This window comes from Apostichopus japonicus, chromosome 22 (assembly GCF_037975245.1).
Source record: "Apostichopus japonicus isolate 1M-3 chromosome 22, ASM3797524v1, whole genome shotgun sequence".
Lineage (NCBI taxonomy): Eukaryota > Metazoa > Echinodermata > Holothuroidea > Aspidochirotida > Stichopodidae > Apostichopus > Apostichopus japonicus.
In genome coordinates, this window is record NC_092582.1 from 1,719,414 (window position 1) to 1,747,132 (window position 27,719).

The 27,719-nt window shown below is 35.1% G+C and overlaps 1 protein-coding gene across 6 annotated transcripts; it reads left to right on the forward strand.

Moving 5' to 3' along the window:
* Positions 1–302: 302 nt before the first annotated feature.
* LOC139963778 (endophilin-B1-like) lies at positions 303–25,995 on the forward strand. 6 transcript variants are annotated; one of them, XM_071964899.1, is made up of 10 exons: positions 303–736; positions 2,287–2,428; positions 2,983–3,111; positions 5,308–5,441; positions 6,474–6,566; positions 8,476–8,502; positions 14,562–14,651; positions 15,817–15,917; positions 19,064–19,229; positions 21,456–25,995. In XM_071964899.1, the coding sequence occupies exons 1-10, from the start codon at positions 677–679 to the stop codon at positions 21,558–21,560; spliced, it is 1,047 nt and encodes a 348-aa protein (XP_071821000.1). In that variant the 5' UTR covers positions 303–676; the 3' UTR covers positions 21,561–25,995. The 6 variants fall into 6 exon arrangements, with proteins under 6 accessions (XP_071821000.1, XP_071821002.1, XP_071821003.1 ...); XM_071964902.1 differs by lacking the exons at positions 303–736; positions 19,064–19,229 and adding exons at positions 939–1,097; positions 17,268–17,323; XM_071964898.1 differs by lacking the exon at positions 303–736 and adding an exon at positions 939–1,097.
* The last annotated feature ends 1,724 nt before the right edge of the window (positions 25,996–27,719 follow it).

The following is a 27,719-nucleotide window of genomic DNA, read 5'->3' on the forward strand; positions in this document are numbered from 1 at the left end:
CTACATTCATGACTGAGTTGACTTATCATACCATTCAAATATTAATAAATCAATCTTTCCCTCACTCAGTCAATCAATCAATCAATCGGTCAATCAATCAATCACTATGACTGCAAAGCCGAACACGTGTCAGTTATTTGAGAGCTCATTGTTCTTAGTTCCTCATATAGGTGGGGTGATTATAAATTGTTTACGATTGTACCAATATTTTAGATTAGAAACAGTTTTAAACATAACTAGCCAATCAATCAACCTGGCTAATGATTGCAACGTTTGTTAGTTCTCAGATTGAAAGCTCATTGGTAGTCGTTAAGCATTCAGGCTATGACGAAGCCTGCACACATCGAACCAGAGTCCTTCAAATGTGGCGGCATCTGATATAAATCTCAGTCTTTGCACATAACCACTATTTACAGTCTCATTTCCATATCAACCATATTCCAGGGTGCCATCAGTATTGATTGAATACAATTTCTGTAAAAACCCAGGTTTATTTGATAATAGTGAAATTGTTATCGGGTTTAACATTGGACTGGATATATCAGACTGTTACAGTGTGCATCAAAGGCTACGAAACTCTTTCTGTATAGGCGGTCAACTGTAGAGTTACAGAACCATCCGAATTCAGCAACGTATTACGTTATACACAAACACAATACACCAAAATTCAACAGGTATGGACAAGTTGAAAGGTCTCGCTTCTGACGCCGAAACATTATGGTCACGGACAAAGCAGGTACGTTTATTAACTGTATTAACTGGGTGATTCATTATCCTAGGATCATAAGTGACGACGGAAGTTTATAACAAGGTATGACGTGATAGTCACACACAAATAGAACCTACGCCCCTGTCCCAACCTCAATTTAACTCAGGTATTATGGTCTAGCAATGTGTAACTAGCATAAAACCATCGCCCTTCTGGTCAGTTATTCTTAGATTAATACGAAGATTTTTGCATGTGATGTTGATATACAAAACTCCACGTATGAGACTACCGAGTTAAAATTAGCTGAGAGGAATAGATAATATCCGCCATGGACGAATTCAAGAAGTTTGCTGGTCAAGCTGGAACATTTTTTAATCGAGCAAAACAGGTGAACTATTTATATAAAAAGGATATTGTTGTATATATTTCCACCTATCAGCAAGAATTATTCTTACCTTGTGGGCGAGTGCATAATTACCCACTGGCCTAATGCCTACTGTATGTGTGTGTGTTGTTGTGTATGATTGTAACGCAATTTAGTGATTTATCATGGTCAAGCTTCATGAGTCATGTTATAGCATGGTGAGCTCATAATTGACGCACTTAAAAGATTTGATCAACAATGTCTATCAAGGAAAAATCCAAATCACTCAGCTGTATACGTTTTCAATATGTGTAGTTCCTCAGAAATGTAGTGATCTCAAAATATTTATTGTTCTGTGCCTACACAACGTACAAATGAGCAGAATTTGACCACAAAATGTCTGCCGTGTCAAGTTATTCCATACCCTGAAATTGACACATTCTTCGTTAAGCTTACTGAAACTTTAGGGTAAGGATACATCTATTGACTCTGAATACTGTTTGCATGCTCTGAGCCTCTAAGCTCAGACAGGTCAGGTCCCAGAGAGTAGTGTTATCATATTGAGGTAATTTTGGTTATTTTTAGGGAGTAAGTTTTCCAAATGCCAAAAATATGTGCAGAACTGGGGGGAGGGTGTTAAAAGCTTCAATAAAATCTAATTTGATCAGCACATACCTGAAATGGATTCGAACTCATGAAATATGTAACTCTGCTTCGCTGCAGAAAGTTTAGGTTGCCAGCTACATGTATCTTTGCTAGTGATATTTGAAGGTGCGTCAATTACGAAGTGCGTCAATTATGAAGCCTTTACTATACAGCAAACAAACATTATGAATTAGTAGTGTCTCGGTATTGTCCACATTGATGCATACCATTATAAACTACGGTAACCAAGCCCAAAACAGTACTGTAATAATCATTTGTGTAACATTACAAGGCCTATTAAATAATCACACTGTAATCATGACAAAATGATGGCCTATTCGCAGATATTGAGTAAAGCGATTATCAGGAGCATTTGTCTGAGTAATATTTTGATGGGACTGTTGCGATGGAACACCAATGGTTTTGTTTGAAGTTTTCATTCCCTCGATCACTGAACGAGAGTGATATCAGTAGTTGTATTTGTAGCATAATGGATGGATTTGAACTTCATGTTTTATTGTAATATTAGGCAATTCTTAACACTTGTAACCTTTCTTTGTTACTCTAGTATACTGAAGAGAAGATTGGAAATGCTGAAAAGACTGAACTAGATGCTCACTTTGAAAATCTTCTTCAACGAGCAGACCGGACTAGAATTTGGAGCGAGAAGATTGTGACCAGAATTGAAGCAATTCTTCAACCAAATCCAAGTATGTTTAAATTTTGTACCGTACCATTTGTTGTTCAACTTGTAAATATTCTGTAACAGAAAGGAAAAAGACAAAGACATTTCTTAATGTATTGTTCTTGGAAAAAGAATTTTAAAAAATTGGAATATTTTGTTTTTAATAAGCAAATCTTGAACTGAAAATATTGACATTGAACCAGTTTTATGTTTTGTATTTTCATCCATACTATACTGTACACTTCTGTAAAATTGTAGCAGTACACAAATGTTGGATTGAGACATCTGTTTTTATTGAGAAGAGTTCCTTCATATATAGTACACCTTACGCATGGTCACATCCATTTACTGTATAAAGGTTACGCTGAACTTTGTGTAATATTGTAATTCTACTCATATGTTTCATCGTAAACTAAATGTTTTATACTCAGTCATGAAAATATATAACCAATAGTATGCTTTCCAACACAATGGTAATTAATGTGGTTAGGTTTAATTTAACTTTGCATATATATTTACTAATTACTTTCATTTTGTAAGCTATTATCAAATCTAAAACAACATCAAATTCAATTTCAGATGTCCGTTTGGAAGATTATGTAAATGTCAAGTTAGACAGGCAACCAAGAAGCCGAGAAAACAATCTTGACTTCCTTGCACAGGCTTTACTTGAGGGTGGTAATGAGCTCGGACCCGGCACACAATATGGTAAGTGCTAATGTGAATGACGAACAGGATATCCTCTTTGAATACAAAGTGAGAATTGTCTGCCAGCCATATAAAACCACCAACTACATACGGGCTTCACATCAACTTGAAAAGGGTTGCAGGATATGTGTCATATGTATTACTTGTATTATGGGCACATGTGAGTAAACTTAAAAGGATTTTCTGCAGTTATATATTTGCTTCTTTGAATCTTTAGGTGAAAATGACATCCCAGCATTTTGTAAATTGCAAAGATGTGAATTTTTCAAATTTTGTGATATTTTGCATAGATCTGGCAACAGCAGAATGGATGATATTCATCAGGGCAATTCAGCTGAAAATATCTTTGTTGTTCTCTAGAATTTTTCAATGAAATATCCACAGAGGGAAAAAAGCTACATTTTGATGAAACTGCTAAGTCTAGAGAACTTTGACAACTCAGCGAGCATTTCAAATGTATCAGGTTTCAAGGATAAATCAGAAGATTTAATATAATTGGCTTTTATTTTAGTAAAGCTATTGAAGAGCATTTGCCCACATGACATCACTGATCCAACTTCCTTGAATAGTTGAAGGTTTAACCAGTCAACATTACATTTGATCAGCTATATCTCGAGTTACAGTACTTAGGGAAATATATTGAGATGGGGGTTTCAAGTTTGTATCAGTGTGGAATAGTTTTCAAAAATAGTCTCACAATGTTTGTTACCAGGAAATCCTGTTAAAGGGCACAATGGTGCAAAGCTTTCCAAGGGCATCACTGGTGCAGTTTTGCTGTTTATTTCTTGCAATGTTTTCAAAGAATAATGGAGATATATTACCAGGATTAATATTAATCCTTGGGAAACAAAACTCAATGTGAGGTGCCCAATTTTTTTTTTTATGATAAGTAATGGGACTTTGCTTAATATGTTACGAGCGGCAATCTTAGAGAGCTAATAATACTTTACTATTGAACAAATCTTGGATTTGAGATTTTTATTGAGTATTTAGAATGTGCAGGACATCATAAATTTGTATACTTAAGGTTATTTGCTCTAGCCAAAATTTGTGTTTGCTCTTTAAAATATATATGTTTGTAAGGTAGTGATGCAGTGTTTATTAGAGGTATATGGAAAATTGGAAATATACAACCTTAATACTTAGCACAAAGTCCAAAACTGAAAGAGGAACTGTCATAATGTCAGTGGAGTGAAGTTGAGTCACCAGTGTGTGAATACAGCCTGAATGTTAAGGCAAGTGTTCACAACATTGTTCACTTACAGTATGTGATGAACATACTAATGTACAGGTGTTGAGTACTACATTCTGTACAACTCATGTCTTTGCAATCTATTAGGTCACTTGATTTCTGTCATTCATGATGCAGTGTGCTATTGGCAATGGTCCATGATCAAACCTACTTAAAAATAAATGCAAATCAGCGGAAAGGTCATTGTACAGTAAAAGTAATTCAAATGAAGTCAATGGAATTAATTAGTGTATTGTAGCAACTTCAATATATTTGAAATGTTCAGTTAAAGTTGTCCCTCTCTGGTGCAGTTGTGTTACAACACATCAACAGATCAAATTCAAACTGTATAACATAATTTAAAATGCCAAGGGAATGATTTTATGTGACCATAAAAGTAGCAAAATTCAATGGAAATTGATAAATTGCTTTACCAAAGTGAATCTCTATGATAGCAATGTTTGTACACAGAAAACCATTTTTCCATACTTTTTGGCAAATTTCAAAAATTTCAATATCGCTATATAGACAATGTCACTAAGTCATTGCTCAATGCATACGTTTGTTTTCTTTTGTCTTAGATTATCTACAATCTCCTCAAACTTAGCCAACACTTCCTTGTCTCATAATAATGTGCTACCTCACTTTAATGGGTATACCTGTGCTGTATATACTGTACCATAGCAATTTTCTTATTCATAATTGTGAAATGTGGAACAATATGTCACCACAAGAAAACAGAATTTGTTTTGTTTCCACTGCACATATTGTAAAAGGTACAACCTACCAAGCTGATTATAATGTGCATTTCGTTACTGTACTCACTAACCTGTGCACAATCAACAGTGTTACAGTATGCCGTAAATCTCAGGCTACAGTTGTACCCACTGTACGATATCATCGACATAAGGTCTTGTCATTCTTTATTCGTCTCTACTTTGTTTCTTTCTTGGTTCCATCATCAGGGGCTGCCTTGATCAAATGTGGCGACACGCAGAGAAAAATGGCCCAATTTGAACATGAGTTTGTTCAAACCAGCTACACCAACATTGTGGTTCCACTGAGGAAGTTTTTAGAAGAAGATATGAAAACCATTCAGGTAATGTACTAATCTGAAATCAAAGCCTTGTGGCCATTGGTATGATTAACTTGACACGAGTAGATATAGCATAAAGACAACAGTCTGTAGTAATGGAAAACTTTGTATTCGAGGCAAAGTGTTTATTTGAATTGATGAGGTGCTTATGTATGGAACTTTCCTAACGATGATTTGGTTATCTTACAAATTAAGCTCTCCTCGTTCACTTTGTTTAGGTGAACACACACAAAATGCTATATGTTCTTTACCCTCTGGATAAGAAACTTACAGAAGGACAAAAAAAAAAATTTGCTGCGCATCAGGTCAACCTGACATAACAACACAATGTGCTGCACATCAGGTCAACCTGACACAACAAATACATTACACAATGTGCTTCACATCAGATCAACTTGAAAGCGTACACAATGTGCTGTGCATCAGGTCAAACTGACATAACAACATACACAATGTGCTGCACATCAGGTCAACCTGACATAACAACATACATTACACAATGTGCTGCTGCACATCAGGTCAACAAAGCTGAACCAAAGCTTCTCCTGTAACTATCCGTTAGTGGAAGTTGCTGCAATAGTATTCCTTGCCATCTGTATCCATTTTTATCAGCAGGTGGCACGAACACTCCCATGAACACTCACATGAACACTCACATGAACACTCACATGAACACTCACATGAACACTCACATGAACACTCACATGAACACTCCCATGAACACTCCTATGTTTTATTCATGTTAGGACTCTCATCATCTACATATACCCATTTAGATAAATGTATTTTAAGCTTCCCCTTCTACTCATGCGGGGTAATAACGCCATAAGGTAACCTATCTGTAATTGATCTGATGGATGCATTTACACTGGTAAATAATAATGATGTAACATGGAATATGACATAGCATGTACTGTACCATACATATTGCCCTTAACCTGGCCTTTTCTAAACTTATCCCATATTATGTTAATACACATCACATGTTTTGAAAATGATAGAGCTCACTGTAATGCTTTGTCTCTCAAATTTCAGAAAGAACGCAAGAGTCTTGAAGTTAAGCGGCTTGATTTGGACGCTAGCAAAGGAAAACTCAGACGTGCTAAAGCTATGGAAGCCCAGAGAAATGTAAGTATCTCAAAGTACCTAAATCTATGTCACAGTAATGTTAAACTCAAAATTTCTTCAATTTTAAAATAGGTTCTATTTAACTTCAAATTAATTTTTTTGGGGGATACATCATTCTACGGAGCATCAGAAATGTCCCGAAAGTAACCCCTCTTTCAGCAAGAAAATAATGTCCTGCAGATTGTTTAAGTAGCATAATAGTTAAAAATTGAAGTTACAAGGGTTTTTGTGTATCTTTGGCAATGGCTTGAAATTTAAGGGAAACAGTTGTAATTGTGAAAATAAACTTTTCCATCCCCCCCCCCACATCATTCAATATTCAGGGGAAAAAAGTTAATACATCATGAACAAATAAAGTTAGATATTTTACTTCATTCTCCTTCTTTCCATTTTGCCATTTTAAACTGCTACTTAAATACTTTTATGTTATTATTGTTCTTGGGATATTAGCTACATATTGTAGATTGTATTGTATGCTTATTATTATTATAATTGGATCCTTGTTGAATATTCACCATGCTGTCGCATACAGTAGTTTGAGATTATTTCTGCGGGTGCAAATACTTCTGCGCAATGGAATATCTATTTGCTCTAATTTTCCAAGTAAATGACGTGGGAAGTTTTCATCAGGTGAAGGTTGTAAACTACATTGTGGGTGTTGCTTGGTTGTATTATGTGTGAACATCGCCTGCTGTAGTTATTTACAGTATATGGTAGCAATTGAGACTAAGGTTGCACGGTCACACTCTCATTAGAACCGGATAGAACAGTGGTGATTCCTCTTTGACATTGTGGTCATCAAGTTCACCAACCCATTTTCAGCATGTCCTTTCGTAGATAAAGAAAAGTTTGGAAATAAACTGAAATAAATTATCTTTGTTTGTAGTTCGCCATGTAGATGTTGTTATATAGTGTGCATTCTATATATTAGGGGATGTCAAATTTCATATCTTAAAAGTGCTTAAAAGAAAATTAACAGTTTCAATGCTTACAGTGTGCAGCATTAATCCAAGCTTTCTTGAAAAATCTTTCTGGTTAAAATTAGCTTGCAATTATCCCCCTCCCCCCTCAGCCAGCATCCCATAGTTTCATTTGTGGGTCATTCCATTTATATGGGTCAAACGTTCTGACATTCTTGTGTCTGGTTGACAAAAACAAAAACCATACAGGGATTTGACTGCACATGGTCTTTGAAGAAATGAACAAGTTTGTTAAGTTTAGCTAAATACTGTTTATTTTGTATCTACTTTGCCTTACTCTTTTTAGTTACTTCACACCTCTCTTACCTGTCTCCATCCAACATATGCACTCTAATCTACCTACTGTAGCTTACAACATTTAGCACGTACTGCACCCAAACTGACCCCATGCAGGGTCAATGTCATCTGTCACTTCCAATCAAATCTACCATTCTGGGCTTACATCTTCAATTCTACTGTGATTCCTATTTGCTAAGGATCTCATTGGCTTTTAAATTTGTTTCGGAATTAAACAGGGATTTGAATTGAAGAATTATAACATAGATCAACCTTACCATTAATTAGTCGCTCGATAAGTTTCCTGACAAAAGTTGACATGGTTTTGAACATGAAATTGAATGAAGGCAGGGAAGCATCATCCTTTGTAAATCCGAAAATACAGTAGTCAAGTTTTTGAGTTTTTATAGAATACTATATACTGTATTTACAAGAAATATCCTGCCCATGCTTTTACTGGTTGTCATTGGGACACCATAGGATAACGTTAGACCGACCCCCTTATTAAAAAATTAATATTATTATTGCTGGAATGACCCCTATGCATGGTTTTGTAGAATTCCCTCATTTAGAGGCAGTCACCTTTTCTCTAACTGCACAGTTTCAAATCTTCTTCTCAATTTGCTTTTCTTTGGATACTAACATCTCACCAGGTGAACATAGAGGAAGTTATCAGAAGTGTAAGTCTCTAGCAGATTTCACTGGTTTTGTTTTGGTCACCATTTAGTAGATTTTAGTGGCTTCGGTGGTTCATGTCACATGTCGCATTTTTTTATCCCTTCTGTTTCTTTTTGTGACCCAAAGTGCATGTGAACTTGATATGATCGTTTTTTGGCTATAAACTGCACAAGACAGATAATCTTCAAGTGTTTGTTATACATGTGTTAATTGGTACTAATTTCATTTACTAACATGTTAAGTTGCATGTGAATACATAACCCAAACTTGAGCTAATTTGGGAAAAGTTCTGTCACTTTTATTAAGGGTGTTAACTTTTGACATGATGTGTCTATAGATGTACATCATGTATGGCACAGAAATACCATAGTTACAATGTTATTGATTTCATACCCCAAAATTGACACATTCGTCGTTAAGCTAACTAACTTTAGGGCTAGGATACATTCATTGACTCTGGATACTGTTTGCATGCTCTGAGCCTCTAGGCTCAGACAGGTCAGGTCCCAGAGAGTAATGGTATCATGTTGAGGTAAGTTTGGTTATTTTTGGGAGTAAGATTTCCAAATTGTGTCTTTGTGTATTAGTGTTTGCAAAGAGAACATGGGACGTATTTTTTTTAGCCTGAGATTAATAACAACAGATGATTGTGATAATTGTGGTTTCTTCTGGCAATTGCTTTCTTCTATAGGCTGAATGTCTTGTGTCCCTTTCCCTTCCTGTTCCCCCCCCCCTCCCATCCCTCTTTGTCTAGAAGGAACTTAACAATGATCCCTCTGACTTCTTTTATTTTAATAATAGCTTTTTTTTTTCATTTATGAGTTGCCTATCTTTTAAGCTCCTTCCCATTATTAGCAGCACCTCATTTGTTACGTTGTTTCAGTTGCAGAATTTTAGATATCAACATAATTAACTATTTGTGCTTTTGAACGTTAACTATAATGCTGAGATGAATATGCATGATTGGGAGTTAGGTATCACCTTATTATCACAGTAAGACATACATTTCCCCGCCCCCCCCCCCCAAAAAAAAAATTACAAAAAAAACTTACAAAAAAACACAGCAAAAATTCTGCATTTCCATCAATAAAAAGAATTTATTTCCTCATCTATATCCATAGCAAGCCCAAACAGTTCCTACAGATACATCTGTGTATGTATCACAACCACCTGTCATGTTATTCATGTTCAACATGCTTTTTTTTTCTTGAAAATTGAAATGATGTTTTTTGAAAAATAATTCAACTGTTTGATAAAATGCTATTTTATGTTTGGTAAAAGGCACAGTATATCATGTGACTTCATTATAAGTCAACAGTGGTTGCAGTTTGGGAGGAGTCCTAAATGAGTTAATAACAAATAAATGTACACAACCAAACTTTGAAAACCACAACAATTTGGTGTTTTGTGTACATTCTACATGTATGACATGACATATCCCTGCACAGTGTTCAGTTCTTTAAATTTAAGTCTCTGTAATGGAACAAGGTATCAAGGTGAGAGGGATGGGGAGGAGGGGAGGGAGGAAGGGGAAGTTGGAAAGTATGTTTCTTATAATTTTAAATCTTATGTAAAAGTAAGCTGGCCTGACGTTTTGTAAATCTTACCTGTTGTGGTCCATTTAGTAGATCTATAGTACTGCAAATGGTTACACAAGAACATTCATTGTTTCTCAATAATCTTAGCATAACATACATGTAGAGATATCATACATGTATCTAGAAAAAAGTGAAACTGTCCCATTTTTTAAGGTGAAAAGAAATGTCTTGACCAAAAACAAGGCCATGATGTCATGTTCTTATTTTTAGCCTTACCAAGGGAAGGAAGTTCTTAATTACTAATTTTTGATATGCACAAATTATGTCAGTAATGTTTAAACAACTTCCCATTTAGCAGACTAGCAGTTTCCATATATATACAACTGAAATTATGATAAAGATAACATATGCAGGAACCCAGTACTGTTGACAGAAAGGCACAGTAACCAATACTGTTTGTGCGGCACTTCACATGCTGTTAATGGAAGCCAGTATGGTTATGCTGGGTGTGTCACATGCTGTATCTTAACAATGTGATCTGGGTTTTTATAGCCATGAAACAGGCGATGCATATAGGCAAGACTATGTAGTTTTGCCTATGCATGGCTTACGTGTGGAACAGGCATTAACCTACAGTGAGAATGGCACAGCCTCCTATAGTGTTCGCATCAATAAATTTGACGATTTTCGTAAAGTTGCTGGTACTGTAGGTCAAAGCTTCATATTAATATATCCTTGCATACATATAGCAGTTCCAAACTGGGTATGATGAAACAACACTGAGAGTGATATTACTGAATATACTGCATTCAATTACATTAGAAATATGCTCGAGAGATTTCAAAAACGTTCATACATGTGTGAACAAATGCTTGTACCTATATAGACATTACTTGCACAGTATTATGAGCTCTGTGGTAGCATATATGACAGTTTAATCACTAGATTTGTGACTTGAATAGGTTCGTCTTGTCTTTCCCCATAATAATAATAACAATAATCATAATAATAACAACAATAATAATAATAACAATAATAACAACAATAATAATAATAATAATAATAATGATAAAAATAATAACAACAATAATAATAATAATATGCATACATGTGTGCAAAGTGACAGGAATCAGCAACTTAAATAGTCGGTCCACAAAATTACTGGTTTTGACTTGACTCAGCCTAAAATTGTAATGACATGTTACAACCCTAAGATGGTAGAGTGTCTGATCTTTAAACTGATTCCAACTTCAAACCAGCTAACACTTTGAACAATAGAGTATGGACCAATAAGGTAAACTTGATTCTGATATTTGGCTATAAACTGTGTCTAGGATCTACAGAAATATATTTTGTTAACTGTTTTAGGGAGTTTGTTGTACAATACTGTATGTATAATGATTAACAAAGTAATCTGAAATGTACAGTAGGTGCTCCCTGTCATGTCTGCTGTTAATATGGAACAGTTTCTTGGCTGTTACAGTATGACAAAACGAGTGTTGACTGAGTGTACATAGAGTACTGTATCGTAGACACAGACCTGTGATATTTGGTGCTATTTGAACGTATCAAAAGTGGTGAGTGAGTGTACTGTACATACAGTCAGTATTCACTATTCAGACATGAATATATGTCATCTGAGATGAAACTAATTCCTGGTGTCATGTATTGTATGCTTGCTGTTCCCTACATGTTTGTCAGTCACTTGTTAAATCTCTGCTTTTCTTGTATTCTACTGTATGTATTTAATGCACAATTTGGAATGTGAATTTTCAATAAAATAATTGATCTTTTAGAGAGTTATGTAAATTTAGTTATAATTACAGTATTTGTTCATAGTTACAGTAGTTGTAACAGCTGACAAATGTTGATGAAAATAAGCTTGTTACGTGCATTCAGTGCCTCATTATAGAATATTGTACTATTGCCCGACTGTGTCATTTGTTTTTAAAGCAATATTATTTTGGGACTTTAGGTGCATATGTAAAGGAGGGATAGTGAGGTTGGGAGGGAGGGGGTGGGGGGAGGGTTTGCAGGTGCATATACTGTATGTAGTGGAAGGTAAAGGAGGGAGGGGGTAGGCGATGAAGGTAGGTAGGGGAGGGTTAGAAGGTGCGTACAGTATGTACGGATAGAGGAGGATAAATGAGGGTGGGAGAGAGGAATGTCAGGAGGTTGGTCAAATCTCTCAAGCCCATTCTTGCTGAAGGTCACTCTACCAACAATGTCACAACAGGGTACACTTTGAATAAAGAAGTCAGGGGAGGTTGATAAACTTGTCAATTTGCCAGCATGTTAGAACTTGCACTAGGACATACGTATAGTAGCTATCCATTCAAGGTATTTTCATTTTAATTACACCTGGCGTGAATGACTAAATGTCATAGCAATGCAGTGCAGTAGGTCTCCTTTCATAAATGATATATGTTATCTTTGACTATAGTTTCTGTTCTTGTTAAAATTGAAAGTCAACATTGGGAAACTAACAGGATTGTGATTAGGCCGTCCTTATCTGGCATACTATAGTTAGGATCATTTTCTGTTTCACTTCTGCCTTGTAATGTTAATATGGTCCTAGAAGCTATCACAGACTATAACAACCTTTGACACTTCACCTTTACAATGTGTACAGAGTTAGTGTTGGCATTTATGTAGGTACTTGATTTTCAATAGTGCTTGATTTACGATGCGTAAAATTGTCTGTGAAATCATTATTAACTGTCAGAAAGGCCATCATTTTTAATTGAAGTCTTACAGTGTGTATAGGGATAATGCGATTCTCATTTGGCTTCAAGAGTTATGGTTAGTGGCATATATGCAGCTATAGGGAAGCATAAGCACTCTTTGTTCATTCAATTGAGTAGCTGCAAACTGTACACAGCACACACCTTCATTCTCACATACACAAATATAGAAATGTGCAATATTCAGAAATGCAACATTGGTACTAACTAAAATTTAATAACCATTTCATTTTCATGCACGGGCACTTATGTTTGAGTATAGTGTTTGGAGAGATGTACATTAGATACAGTAGGCTACAATTATAGGAAATGTAGTCCCTTTTCTTTGTTTCATCCGTAGGCATGTATTACATACTAATTTCATTAATGAGGTGAAGAAATACAGCCTTACTGAGAAAGCTTAGTAAAAGTGGCAATTCATAATATGGTTATAGTTCCCTGAGTGGGTCAGTACAATAGCTACTGTAACTATAATTTGTCAATGTCCAATATGCCTTTCTTGTTAAAGATACCATATATAGTTGCTTTGTTTTTAAAACCCAATGGCTGTAGAGTTTGAAATTAAGCTGGAAACACATGTACAGTATGTCAGTACATATGATTAAATGAATACATGACAAGTAGTTAAAAAGTCTGACTGCACTGCACAGGCAAGATGGAGTAATTTCAAAATGGACAATGAAATTTACATGTAATCATACATGTAAGGCATTTATGTTCAGAAATGGAAGGAAGGGATGTGGGGGGGGGGGGGGGGGTGGGGGGAGTGAGAGTGGTTAGAAGAGAACAGGTTAGGGTAATTTTTTTCAAACTTATAGAACACTTCTTAGCAATTCGCATGTCCTGTGTGATGTACTGTACAATAACATCGTAACAGATATTCTGCTATTAATACTGTTATACTGTATATACTGTACCGTTGCATTTGTTACATAAGTTTCTCAGGTCTAATGTGAGAACAGTGAGAAGCAAAATTCATCTTTTTCTTTTAGTTTGTGACATAAATTGGGATTAAATGTAAATAAACCCAAAGGTGTATATTCGATGACCTTAACAATCATTAACATTGTGGTTTAAACATACTTTTACTGTACTTATTGTCTCATCTGAAGTTCCTTTAATTTTTCACAAAAGATTCCAAATTTTATTGTTGGAATACTAGCCTACAATAATTTACACATGTAAAGGTGAGAGTTAGTTGAGACTAGTGGAACACTAGTACAGTAGTTGTTACTCAGAGTTTCAGGCATTGAGCGATCATCAGACAACTCTGATGATCTGATGAGTTGTCTCAACTAATTCTCACCTATACTTCACTCTGTCCACCGAACAAGATAGAGGCCAACCAACCAAACATATATGTACAGTATGTAAACATAAAATGTTCTTGTTTGATTGGCGTCACTGCGTATGCTTGCTTCATAGTCTGCTTTTCCTTGAATTTAGTTGAATCACACAGTTAGCTGTCTGCTGCTTCAAAGTCTATATTGCTTAGAAAACTGATTTTAGACCATTGTTTTTATTTGTAAAATAGTTCTTTAGTCATGAGGTTTTCTGCTTTTCGTTGCTTTCTTTTTATGGGTAAAGATATTGAGAGTAATTTTAATATTCTTCACTCCCCAACTATATTCTACAGTAGTAAAATTTTAGTACAGAGCAAGATAATAAATGTGAGGGAAATAAGTTTTCCATCTAGCAGCTCTAGTATTTGTTCATTATATATTTTTACCAGACAATCGACTTTTGAAATGTTCCTATTTTTGTTATTATTTTTTTCAGGCCGAGGCAGAACTACGTGTGGCGCAGACAGACTTCGACCGTCAGTACGAGATTACTAAGCTGTTATTGGAGGGCATCACCACAGCACATGTAACTACTCTTATATTTATAATCTGAAAGATGCAGTTTGGGTCGTCGGATCACAACTTTTTATCCTTCTGACCAATCCCCGTAGCATATACATATATTCATATATGTTTATGGGTCAATCCATATCTTCCACAATATCTACAATATTTGACATAAAATACTTTACATTTATGAAAAAGATGCCTCCAAACTTGACACAAATTTAGGGCTCTTAAAATGCAATCTGGATTTGGTTTCTAGGCATGGCCGTATCCTAGCAACCAAAAAGTTTTCAACATTTTTTTTGCCCAATTTCATCCTTTGAGACATAATGGCAAGACACCATATCAATTTCAGGCGATTCTGAGAGGGTCGACGTGGAGACTACTGTTGATTTGGCATTTATTGACCCATATATATGAATACGTAACAATCAGTATTATAAATTTGCGACATTTCAGTGGTTTTTATTGCCCAGGCTGCTGGTACTTACTGTAGTAATAGTGAGTTATTTATCGGTATAATCCAGTCTTTTTTTATTTCCATCCTCCAAAGTGTATTTGCTGAATGTCTTCCTTCTGGTTTGTGATGTCGGTGGAACTGTAGTTCAGTGATTTATTTACCTGGTATTGCATAACAAAATGCACGGTAAAATGGGAAAATTGCTGTACAAGTGCAAAGATGCATAGCAATATGTGTACACAGGAAACATGTAGTATTTTTATCTGCTGCGTAAAATGTGAATACTAAATTATTTGGTTTCTCTGAGATACATTCCTTCTCCTTAAAGGTGGAGTGTAAGACAATGCAAGGTATTGTTGGGCTCAAAGAACAGTTTTAAGCCGGGTTAAAATCTTTTCAGTTTTATCAACATGTGATGTAATGCAGAATGTTAGAAACATATCATTTGAAATAGCAAAGAAAGGATCTGCAATGGTTGAGATTTCTACTAGTAATATTTTATGAGTTATGTGTGGTCTTTTGTCCCAACTTTATGAGCTCTCTTCAGCAGCGTTTATGCTATGCTATACAGTAATACTGGATTACACTATTTGCTACCATACAGAGTTTTTCACATAATACAAAACCTCATCTTCATTTGTAATCGATTTCCTTCAATCGCACATCCCAGGAAAGTTATCCAGTTCATTGTTTTTTCTTGTTCTCTTCACTTCCTTAAACGCAGTCCTCTCACCTGGAACGTTTGAAAGAATTCATCGAGGCACAGCAGAGCTATTACTCCCAGTGCAATCAACTCTGCTCTGACTTGCAGAGACAGATGGGAAAGTAAGTCATTATTATCAATCAAAAAAATGGAAATCAATCATGAAAAAGTGATACCAATGAAAGAAAAAAAAAGTAAGGAATTTGCATTAAGTCTAAATAGAACATTCATCCCAGTGTGCACTTCCATTTAAACAACAATTCATTTTCTGAAAAGTGGCAGTTTGTTCGAACGCTTTGCTTATTCTCATCTGTCTGTTTCAATCTGAACATGTCAGAAAGTGTATTAGACTGTCTACCTAGTTTTACTAGGAACCTTTGAAAGTTAGACTTAAATTTACTCTCCTCAATGCACATACTGTAGTGGCCTAACCTCTGCCACGTAAAATGCTTGAAAGTTCCGTTCAGTTGCAAAGGTGTTTGTTGTTTGTTTAATATAGAAATTTCTTATAAATCATTACAAACCTATCAGATAATTCTCAAATTTGAAGATCAGAACAAATGAAAACAACAAATATTGACTCTCTCGTGACCTTTGTCACATATTCGCAGTCATATGTTCAAAAAAGTTAGATAGTTAAGACAAGGTTGGGTTCAAACTCTGACATGGAATGTGACTACCATCAGGTAGTAAGTCATGGTTCAGTTTGGTCTTGAAACATTTAAAAAAAATAATAATAATATCATAGCTACAGTAAGATAATATAATAAGATAAGATAATATCATAGCTACAGTAATAATAATATCATAGCTACAGATATCAGAGTTCAGTGCCAGAAATTAGCATATGGATTAGTACCTAATGAACTAGTTCAGAGATTTATACCATGGAGGAGAATTGCTCCATAGGTCAAAGGTCAATCGGTAACAGTATGAAACGTTTGTTGATAGACATTTAGATGATCCTACACTCTATACTGAAATGTATGTACACTAACGTGTTAGGGAGCACATGCCTGTAAATCTATGTGATCTCTGGTCCTACACTCTATACTGTAATGTATGTAAAAGAGTGACTACTAAAGTGTCCTTTAATTTGTATCTAAGGCTGTGATTACTGTAGATGATGTCATAACCTAACCTTACAAAATGTTTGATGGAAATTTGTTTACTATATTTGAAATTTATATACAATCTACAAATTATGTTGTGGAGAAGTGTACAAAAACAGATGTGGAGAAGTGTGCAAAAACAATGTGGAGAAAGTGTGCAAACAAATGTGGAGAAGTGTGCAAAAAAACATGTTGAGAAGTGTGCAAATCATTTGTTTTGTTATTATGATGATTGGTTCCTTTCCATCTTGTCAGTGGTTGGTCACCTTTAAAGAATTGACCAATCGTATGCATTCTCTCTAGCTATTTGTCGTTTGTATATACTGTATGTCAGCCTTCATTATTTGAAACATTCTGTAGGCCCGACGATCCTCCCAGTGCCGAGGGAAATTAAATTTCTCTCCCTTTTGACAATCGTAAGTATTCATATAAAATGCTTCAGGCCAGACAACAGCTGCCAACGCATGCCCTGATGTATTTAATCAGTAGAGCTTTTAAATGTCATTGCTTGGTGGTAGAAGGCATTTCAAGTTGTCAGCGATACATGTGTAACAACAAAATCATCATAAATTGAGATAGAATGAAGGAAATAATACCTCTACACAGAGTTGAAGTTTGGAGTTTTGCCTCACTTTGACAATGCCAATTTAATTCGTGTAAAACTTTTGAGTACCTCTTAAATCTAACGGAGAATTATTTGGTTAAAGTAACCACCTGGTGAGTCCTAATTGAGTAGCGAGTCCCTTACTATAAATTCAATCCATTAAAGACAAAATTTACTTCCCAAAAAGGCAATTATAACTGCTGCTTTTCCATTTTGCAAACCTAACTTTGAGAAATTGACAGTATCTTTCCATAAAACAGTGTAATATAAAGTCCGATGTGAATGCATACACTACTGAAATTAACAGTTATGAATTTAGCAAAGAGATAAAGCCAAACCAAATAATTTCTCTACTGTGTTATGCAGAATATTGAAGGGCGAAGAGAAATTCCTATGTTGACTTTTTTTTGGGGGGGATGAAAAAAATCTATAATTGATTTGCCTCTGTTGATATCCAAAATGTAAACATGTACAAATCAATGATTTCTGGGAATAGTTTAACATAACAACAATACCACTGTGTATGTTTAGTCATAAATTAATGCCCAAACTATAGTGATGCATTAATCAGTCTGCAGAGGAACAAAGCAATGGGATTTATTGCAGATGCTAATCCTATGCATATTAAATTGATCTGACTCCCAGGGTAACAATATAGCTCTTTCATTTATTTTATCAAACTTCACACATGTTACATTTTAAATGTCAATATAACCCAGTCACTGCATAATTTATGTTCATCTTTTAGCTAATGGATTGATTTATCAGCGCTTTTAAAGTCATTGAATACAAGTCGTTTTTAAAATGCAGTTGTCTGTGACATTAATAGGTTATGTTAAGATAGTGGATTGGAACCCCATCATTCTGTAAAACTATCAGCTAAAGATAAAACAAGTTTTGTGCAGTTTAAAAGTTCAGGGTGGTACAAATAAAGTTTAATGATTAATAAAGCTTGACAAAGTCTGATAACAGTTAGGACTCAAGATGGATATATATTAAGAGAATTAACATTATTCGTGTATTAATAGTGTAAACAGTAGATAAAATAGAAGTTCCGTATGGTTGGGTGGTGTGTTGTATAGAATTAGTGGTCTTTGTTGTTACAGTATCCACCGGGTTGTGATATGTTTGTATTCTGTGTTGTTGGTTGGTCTTGTCTCCAGTAGTCTTGTTGTAATGTCATTCCATGCATTTATCTATCAGCAATGGCAGTCATGTCTGCTAGGCAAGATGGCAGTCTTGTCTGGGCAAGATGGCAGTCTAGTCTGGGCAAGATGGCAGTCTAGTCCGGGCAAGGTGGCAGTCTTGTGTGCTTGGCAAGATGGCAGTCTTGTCTGAGCAAGAACCAAGAAGTATAAAAAAAAGATTTCAAAAAGGACACTTTTTTTTCCATATAAAATACAGTATATAAATTCGTGGATGGTATTAAGCCATTGCTGGTCTGTATCTGTATGGAATCACACATCTCCGTGAAGCTGGTCCTTCTTGTCTGTGTAAATGCTTGCTGTACAGATCATCGCACCACACGGCTATTTCTACTCCTCTTCACTAGCTTTCCCGGTTCATTGGGCGGGATTCTGCCGCCAAACTCCTCCACTCCTTCTGCTGGTAGCATGCCTTCAAAGGAAAGCCAGCCACAAGGGGACCGCAAAAAGGCCAAAGCTCTCTATGACTATGATGCTTCTGATCCTTCAGAATTGTCGCTTTTAGCCGATGAGGTAAGCCCTCTGCTCCCTCATTGGTTAATCTGCAGGAATGTTGCAAAATGTAGCACAAAAGATGAATTGAATTCTTGCAGAGCAGAACTTTGAAATATTCGATTACAGCTAATTGATCAGATAAAAGGTGTCATGTCCTGTATATGTATACATATTTTCAAGAGAGAAAATACTTAAATTGATTGATTTACTGAATATTAAGAAAAGAATTGTCATTGCCACAATATTATTACGATTTAAATTGTCAGCTTTGCAGTTATTTATATCCTTAGTTGCAGATATTTTCTACTCTCTGTATTTCCTGAAAAGTTGCAAACATATTGAAGTAAAATTCGGCACTGAAAGCACAGTTTCTTTTCCATTTAAAATTTCTTTTATGCAGTGTAGTATATGGAAAATCATTATCCTATCTCCTTCCTCTCCTCACCATCATCTATTTCCATCCCCATCTCCCCTCCCCCGCCCCACCCACTTACCCCCAAACCATTCTTTAGTAGTAATACTATAGCCCCTTTAAATACTTGAGCTAGAAAACATATTGAAGTAAAATGCTGCCCTGAAAGCAGTTTTTTTTCATTCAAAATTTCATTTATACAGTGTAATATATATGGAAATTCATTATCCTATCTCCTTCCTCTCCTCACCCTCATCTATCTCCATGCCCTCCTCCCCCCCCCCCCCACTTACCCCCAAACCATTCTTTAGTAGTTACTTTAGCGCCTTTAAATACTTGAGCTAGAAAACCTAAGAAGAAAGCCAAATTATGCAACTATTTACGCAAGACAATGAGAGCGCCAAGCCTTTGTTATTCTAAATATTCACATTTGCGCATATGAATATTCATCATCAAAGGTCCTTAAATTAGTTAATAGGACTGCTTGAATGTCATCACATTTCATGCATGCTATATATAGATATTACATCATTATTGTTGCATTGTGATTGGTCAACTGTTATTTTGCATTATATTACTTTTTGAAATGGGTTATTGGCATTTATCACTTAAGCAGAAACTTGAAGCTGTGATAATGTAATGTAGTGGTGGAAGGAACTAACTAACTAACTTAATTAATTAATTAATCAATTAATTTAATACATTAACGTATCAATGGCCAGTAAAGGCATAAAAGAACATTACAAGTTCGCTTTGGTTGTGCATATGTGATTATTGCTATACATACATGTCAGTTGGTATCTCAGTGGAGCTATTTAGTGAATAATAATAATTATTAATGCCTTAAGTACTAAAATTCAGAAAAAGTATCTGGTCATGGTGCTGAACAATCAAAATAGGAGCTGGAAAGATGAGTTTAAGTTGTTGTTTGAAATAATTTAGATCAGGAGTGAAATAATTTAGATCAGGAGCTGTTTTAATAAACAATGGTATTAAAAGTTCCAGAGACAAGGAGCTGCTGTAAACTCCAAAGGTAGTACTTCAGTTGGAAGCTTGTAACTAAGGTTAACAACTATCTTGTAAACTGGAAGATAGAGACCAGTTCCAACTTATGATAAGTAATTTTATTTGAGCAATGCATTTTCATATTGTGGCTATTATAGACCTGATCACCCAATTAAATCTTGGAATTATATGGCTTCACAAACCTTCATTAATTGTCAATGCTCAAAGAAGAAAATTCAGTGGCTTAACTTAGACCTTGAAGTTTATCTTGTTACAGATTACCGAGGGTAGGAAAGTGAGGCTAATTCCTTGCTTTATAGACCCTGCTTCATGTTGGCATCTACATGCTTTATAAACAATATTCTCAATCACACTGAGGTTTTTCAAGTCTAATCTGTCACTGAAAATTATTGTAATATCCTCCTTCATGGAACATTGACTAATTCTTTCATCCCTCGCCCCCCCCCCTTTCCCCTGCTTGAGCTCCCTGCCAACCCTCAGCAGGACTGAATTTAAAGATATAATATCAAGTACAGATAATCCCATATGGCTGATGATCTTGTTTGCAAGACATAATCATACCAGAGCTGCCCTACATATCATTTGTAGGTAGAAGTTTCATAGTAATAATTCTCTCAAAGTTGAAAATATCTTTTACACCAAGAATCTTTCTTTGCTAAGAGTAAACTCATTGTACTGTTTAGATTGTTTGCCTATTTTAAGAGACATCGGGAAAGGGTACTGACCATTCCTTTCTTCATTATAAATGTTTGAATTATTATTTTATTTTATTTGTATAATGTGTCTCTTTCTCTCTCGGTTTGCAGGTAATCCAAGTGTACAGTCCTCCCGGGATAGATTCTGATTGGATGATGGGTGTTCGGGGAACGCAAGAAGGAAAGGTGCCTTTCGCGTACTTAGAAATGCTTTAAATTAATTACCTGATTCATAGCATAATGCTGCGTGTTCTATCTATATAAAGCAAGAGAATATTTTGATGGATCATTTTAAGCTTCCAAGATTCGCTTCAGAGTTTTGAATTATCTCAGAAAGTGAATAAAAAATTCAATTCAGAAAATGAGTCTTTGAAAGTGCAAAAGATAAGAAACTTGTAACTTTGCTGAGTATATAAAGTAAATAAATAAAAATGAATTCTTCCTAAGTGTCTAAAAACTAATAATAAAGCTGAAGTATTATAGGTGAATTGCTTCTTTAAGGTATATTGTTGGTAGTTTGTCAAAGTTTTGCCTGTTTTCCTATAAACTTCATGTATCCCATGTTTTGCCAGATTTGGTGTTGATATGTGGAAAATGTTGTAGATTGTTATTTGAACTTTAACATCTTTAGATAAACACTAATTGCTGCAGTGCTAGAACAAATAAATTTTGCAATGTTGTAAAGCTCTTTGAAGGAACCTCTGCAAGATTTGGCATTCAATTTTTACTGCATTCACAAAATGGGAGAAATTTGTGCTTTATGCTACGCGAAATTTTACTCAACTCCAAAGTTACAGTTGCAACTCGTCTCATCTATGGGAATTTACAGCAATGCCTTTGTAGTAGTCAGAGGCAAACATACCAAAGTGTAAAGATACTTTACATGAGTGTTAATATTTCCTTGAATCACAAAGTTAAATAAATACCTACCATCATAATGGAAGAAAGCTAGAATACAATTTTTCTTGATGAATCTTAACAAAGTCTCTGCCGAAATAGACAAAGGGCCTATTTTACTTATTAAAGTTGTTTATTAGCAATAATTTCTGGCCCAAATCTAGGGGCTTAAAATGATCTTTCCATCAAATATTTTATCATCCAGAAGGCTTGTTCTTATAATAGTGTATTATTTAATAATCTCTTGCCAGGGTTGTCGCTTGCGAATATATAAATAGAAAAGAAATGAAAATATAAATTTAAAAAAAGAAGCAAACTATAAGTAACCACAAGGTAAATTATAAGGTAAAATTAAGCAAAAAATTAAACAAAGAACTAGCTTCCTTGATACTTGTTGTTGCTTAATTAACTTTCATTTATGAGGATGAGGATGGCATAAGGTAAACATTTAAATAAAAAGTTTGCAACATGGTTTTAGACCTTTAGTGTAATATCATTTTTAATTCTCCTTTTGAATTAACTTCTTTGCTTGCTTTGTTTTCTTTCCAAAATTGAAGTATGGACACATTGAAATTAACCACGTAACAAAGACAAGTTTCTCAGCATTGTTAAAATTTATCAACATGCTTGGAAAAATTCACAGATATACTTGTTACTGTAAAAATGTTCAAACACATGTAATTTCTCTGTAACTTCTAAGTATTAGTATTGCATGACCTTTTGGTCATGATTTAAGAAAAATAACATCTCATTTTTAAGTGTCATTTGTTGGACTTTGTGCCGGGACGGTGTCTATAAATGTTTGATTCTTCACGCCATTTGGAGAGATTTAGACCAACTCAGTATCTCTAGTATTCTTAAACTGAATAAAAAGTTGCCACTTAGACTTGCTTTGTCATTTTAAAGAAATAATGATATTGAGAAATCAATTTGTTTTCTAAGGTTTACTTTTGAAATTTGTGATTTCAGACTTGTCACGTATTTGTAGTATTGTAGAATTCAAAATTGTTATACATTCTCTTTCACCCCCCCCCCCCAAAAAAAAGAAGAAAAAAAATATATATATATATAGATATATATATATGAAAATCGTAATGAGTTGGAAAATCAAGAACAGTGCAAAAACTTCCAGCCTCCACCGGGATTCGAACCTGGGCCTCCCGCTATATATATATCTAAGTACAATAAAAAAATATTTAAAAAAAAACAGATCAAGATATGTATAACAATTCTTCGTTCCAAACAAAAGGAGACAAAAATGCAGGTTTTTAGGAATATTGTGTTTCATGAAGTGAATAAAACCTCTAGGCGCTTGTCAATGAGGACTCAAGATAACTGCGTTATACGATTGATTCTAATTCATCGGATTACCATTCAAAGAGAGAATTCTGAATAATTTCTGTTAAATCAATTGTAAAGGCATATTGATTCTTTCATGTTTCCTTATCTTATCTGGTGGTGTTCAGTTTAACTTGAAAAGGAGAAAAAGTTGCAGAAAACTTGATGGATAGCTGTACTCTATTCAGCTTTGATATATATATATCCCGCAATATTATCCTGCAAGATGTAACGACATATAACTTTGCTTTAAATGTTCAAACGGCTGCTGTGTGATGCCTCAGTTCCATCTTGTGTTAGGTAATGGACTTTTGGAATTGTTGTTTCCAGTGTTTGGTACATTTATCATCAGACACTTGTATGAGGTAACATGCAGAAGAGTCTTTATATAACAGCCTAATGTGAATATTTTAGTTTGGATTCAATTCACCTCACTTTGAAGTGAAAAGTTTCAAGCTAAATATTGATTCGTCTGCTGTGTCAACTTTCATTGCACCTTGGCGGGTATGACAGATATTACATCAATTAAAAAAGAAATTGTCCGTCTGATGCTGGGCTTTTTAATAAAGGGAATAACCAAGATGGCTATCGATATGGGCAGAAGTCTAGGCTATAGACTTAAATGGAACTGCACATTTGTTGAGACTTCAATTGGAATGTTTTTGCCATTGGCAAAGTCTAAATCAGAAAGAATACTCAAGATTGTGTTCATGTGTTTGGAAGGTATTTTGACAAATAAAATTGCCAGACTTGTGCAATGGCTGTTCCCAATCAAGGAAATCACAGTAGGCTGAAGTTAGGTTTTTAAGTGGCCATCCATTGAAGTTGAGGTTAAGTGAAAGTTTACTGTCTATATTAAATCTACATTCCTAAATTTTCATTAGTGACCATTTTCTTCTCATTACTGGAATTAACTCTTTTAATTGGGCTAACATGCTTTTGCTTGCTATAAATGAGATCTCCACAAAAATATGTACTGCTTTAGTATGACGATATATAATAAAACCTTATAAAGTAATCTGGTGTTTTATCAAACTTGTTAATGCCTGTATGTACGTTCCAGCTTATGTACCGAGATGTTGTAATGAAGTTACCATTCAAATATGTTTTGATTTTCTCCGTTCAGACAATTTAGTGTTAGTAAAATCTTTGAGTTTCAGGGTCTATAACCCCAAACAGAGGTGTATAGGTGCAATTAACTGTGGTTTAATTTGTTTTAATATTGTGGTAAAATAATACATTTGACATTCTTTGCATATATTATCAATTTGAGATTGAATCTTTAAATTTCAGTTGTTGCATTAATAATGGGAGCTAAATGTAGCTGGTTTTTGCTTTTTTTTCTTCTTTTGCTTTTTATACTTACTGGATTTGGTTGGCTTTATTATAATCATGATGGAGTGATTAATCAATATTCACATCTAGCTTTAATATCTTGTAAAGTTCTGTAAAGTTGTAAAAATAGAGGTTGATCTAACACAATTGGTAATCTGAAAGCTACCGTAGAGGCTGCTAGTAGTACTTAGTCCTTTACATGTGATAGTTGTTCTGCGCAATGCTATCCTTCAGTATGGAGTGTTTGGGGGGGGGGGGGGGTTGGTAGAGGGAGGGAGACAGGGAAACCTTTCCAGGATCATTAAGGGGTTCACTCCGAGAGACATGACAAACTGTTGAGAAAGATCCAGTCATGGTTATGCATAAAGTACAACTCATTAGAATATCCTAGATATTGCTGAACTATGCTGAAGGTGAATACAAGATACAAATTTGGCTCCTCACATGTTCGACCTTACTCCTTATCAATTCTGTACTTCCACCTAGATCCAGACAGGGAGTTGTTAGGCCCCCCCCCCCCCCCCCGGATCCAAACAATGCTTTTATTAAAGGCAGTTTTCAGTCTCCATGGCTGATGCGGTGTGCCTGTCTGTACGATAATGCGATTAGTAGCATGTTACTTGATTGACTAATTGTTCCACGCACCCTGGATTTTTGTTCAACTCAGTTGATTAGAAATTGTGGTATCACCTAAGTAATTCCTAGATTGCTCTTTCCAGTTTAAAATATCTTTCTTATATTCTTGTTTAGGATGCTTACATCATTTTAGTTTTTGGTGACCAGCTCTATATATATATAACTCAACTTAAAACATTATTTCTAGACCAGAAATTTGTTAGTCAAAAGTGGAAGCAAGTTTATCTTGGTCATATTGCAGTAGCCCAGATATGTAATGTAATGCCATACATACGTAATGTGATACTAGTCTTTGGTGATGTTACTATCTAAAACCAGTGAAAAGGTTAAAGGAACTTATGAAATATATTTAATAATTTAATTAATAGTTGTGGTTGTTGTTGGTGCTTACATGGTGTCAGTTCTATCTATTTACATCTTGCTTAAAGCAACCAATTGTCAAAAATGTGTGTTTCTGTCATTATTTCACTCTCTCTCTCTCTTTGATCAACAAGGAACTGTGGAATGTTTGGAAATATCCAGAGGTAAAATGAAAAATTATGCATGCTTATAACTCTCACAAGAAGGAAGCTCTCAAAAAGGAAGGAAACTTTCCAAATTTCAATGAAAAAAAATGTATTTTCTATGGCTTATTGTCTTTTTATATTTCCAGCACTACTTTGCTGCCACATATTTGGGTCACAGTAACTTCAGATGTTCAGTTCTTTAGTCCAACAGAATTCTGAGCAAGTATCCTTTTATACACGCCTTAATGAGATCCTGCTAAACACATGAGGTGGTGATTACAGGTTGTCACTTTCCTCTCCAATAGCTCAAAAGAGAGAGTTCCCTCAAAAAGTGGTTGCAATACTCTCACCTCTCCTCCAACCCTTCCCCCCCCCTTCCTCCAACCCTCTGCCCACACAACTTCTTAGAGTTTATAAACAAGTACACATCATTAGGGAATAAAATGAGATGCCGTAGACTTCCATGGATGTGTTTCATACCCTCGAGGTGTAACAAGGATGTTGGAATCGCACCCATCTTCTCACCTGAACTGAAGTCTGATTAGTTTGCTTGACATGATCAGGAGAGTATAAAAAAGAAACAGATAAAGTCTCGTAGAATTACCGCAACACATTCATCATGCAATAATCTCATATGCAAATTCAGATGTCTTTATCAACGTCTTCATCACGTAATACACAGCACTGTACAAACATACAGCTTTTCTTTGCTTCACAATGCCGCTGGCAGGGTGGCTTAATTCACATCGAGAAACTGTCAAAACGACCAACACAAGTCTTCTGAACTGCCATGAATTGTGATGATTACTTTCAAGAGTTGTGGTGTCATATCTTTATCTATCTTGCTGTGCTACTCTGCCTCTGAGGAATTCCATCCAGGAGGGTCCTCTACTATCGATCATTGGTAATACAGTTCCAGGTTCATCCCATCTTTAATTTCATCTGCAGTAAAATCAAATTAAGGAGCACAGGATATTACAAGGAATCATCAAACTAGTAGCATTCTCTCCAACAATCCCATTGCAATGCAGAGATCTAGTTAGATCACAAATATAAGAAACATATTCATCTTTGATTTATGGTGTTCTTAACTTTCAGTTGTTTACAAGATTTTTGCCTCGATCATTCGTAAGTTAATATTGAAATGCCCTTATAATAATAAATAACGAATAACCAGTGTACCTGTGTCCCAAACACCCCCCCCCCCACCTTCAAGTATAAAGTTATCAGGATTTCCTCCAAAACATACAACAAACTACAGATAATGGTCACCCATGATCCAATTTCAACAGGCATTCTACAAAGTTATCTACACTGAAATATTGAATTGCCTTTACTTCTGAATATCTGTGAAAGCATCTGTTAAAGAGTCAAATAATCAGACCATCCTGTAATGTACAAAGGATACAATCCCCAACGGTGATAGTGTCTTTGAAGATGGTGTACCACTTCTTTAAGACGATTCTGTCTGGTTTTGTTCCTGTCTGTGCTGCAATCAACTTCTTTAAATCACCAATAGTGTCTTCGGGTCTGTGTAAACAAACTGGTTAAGGAAGTCATATCTATGAATGTTTGAACCACAAAAAGGCAAACATTGTACATGAAACCAGCCCGTTGGGTCTAATAAAAGTAAATAAATTAGCTTGACTTGTACGAACTACTT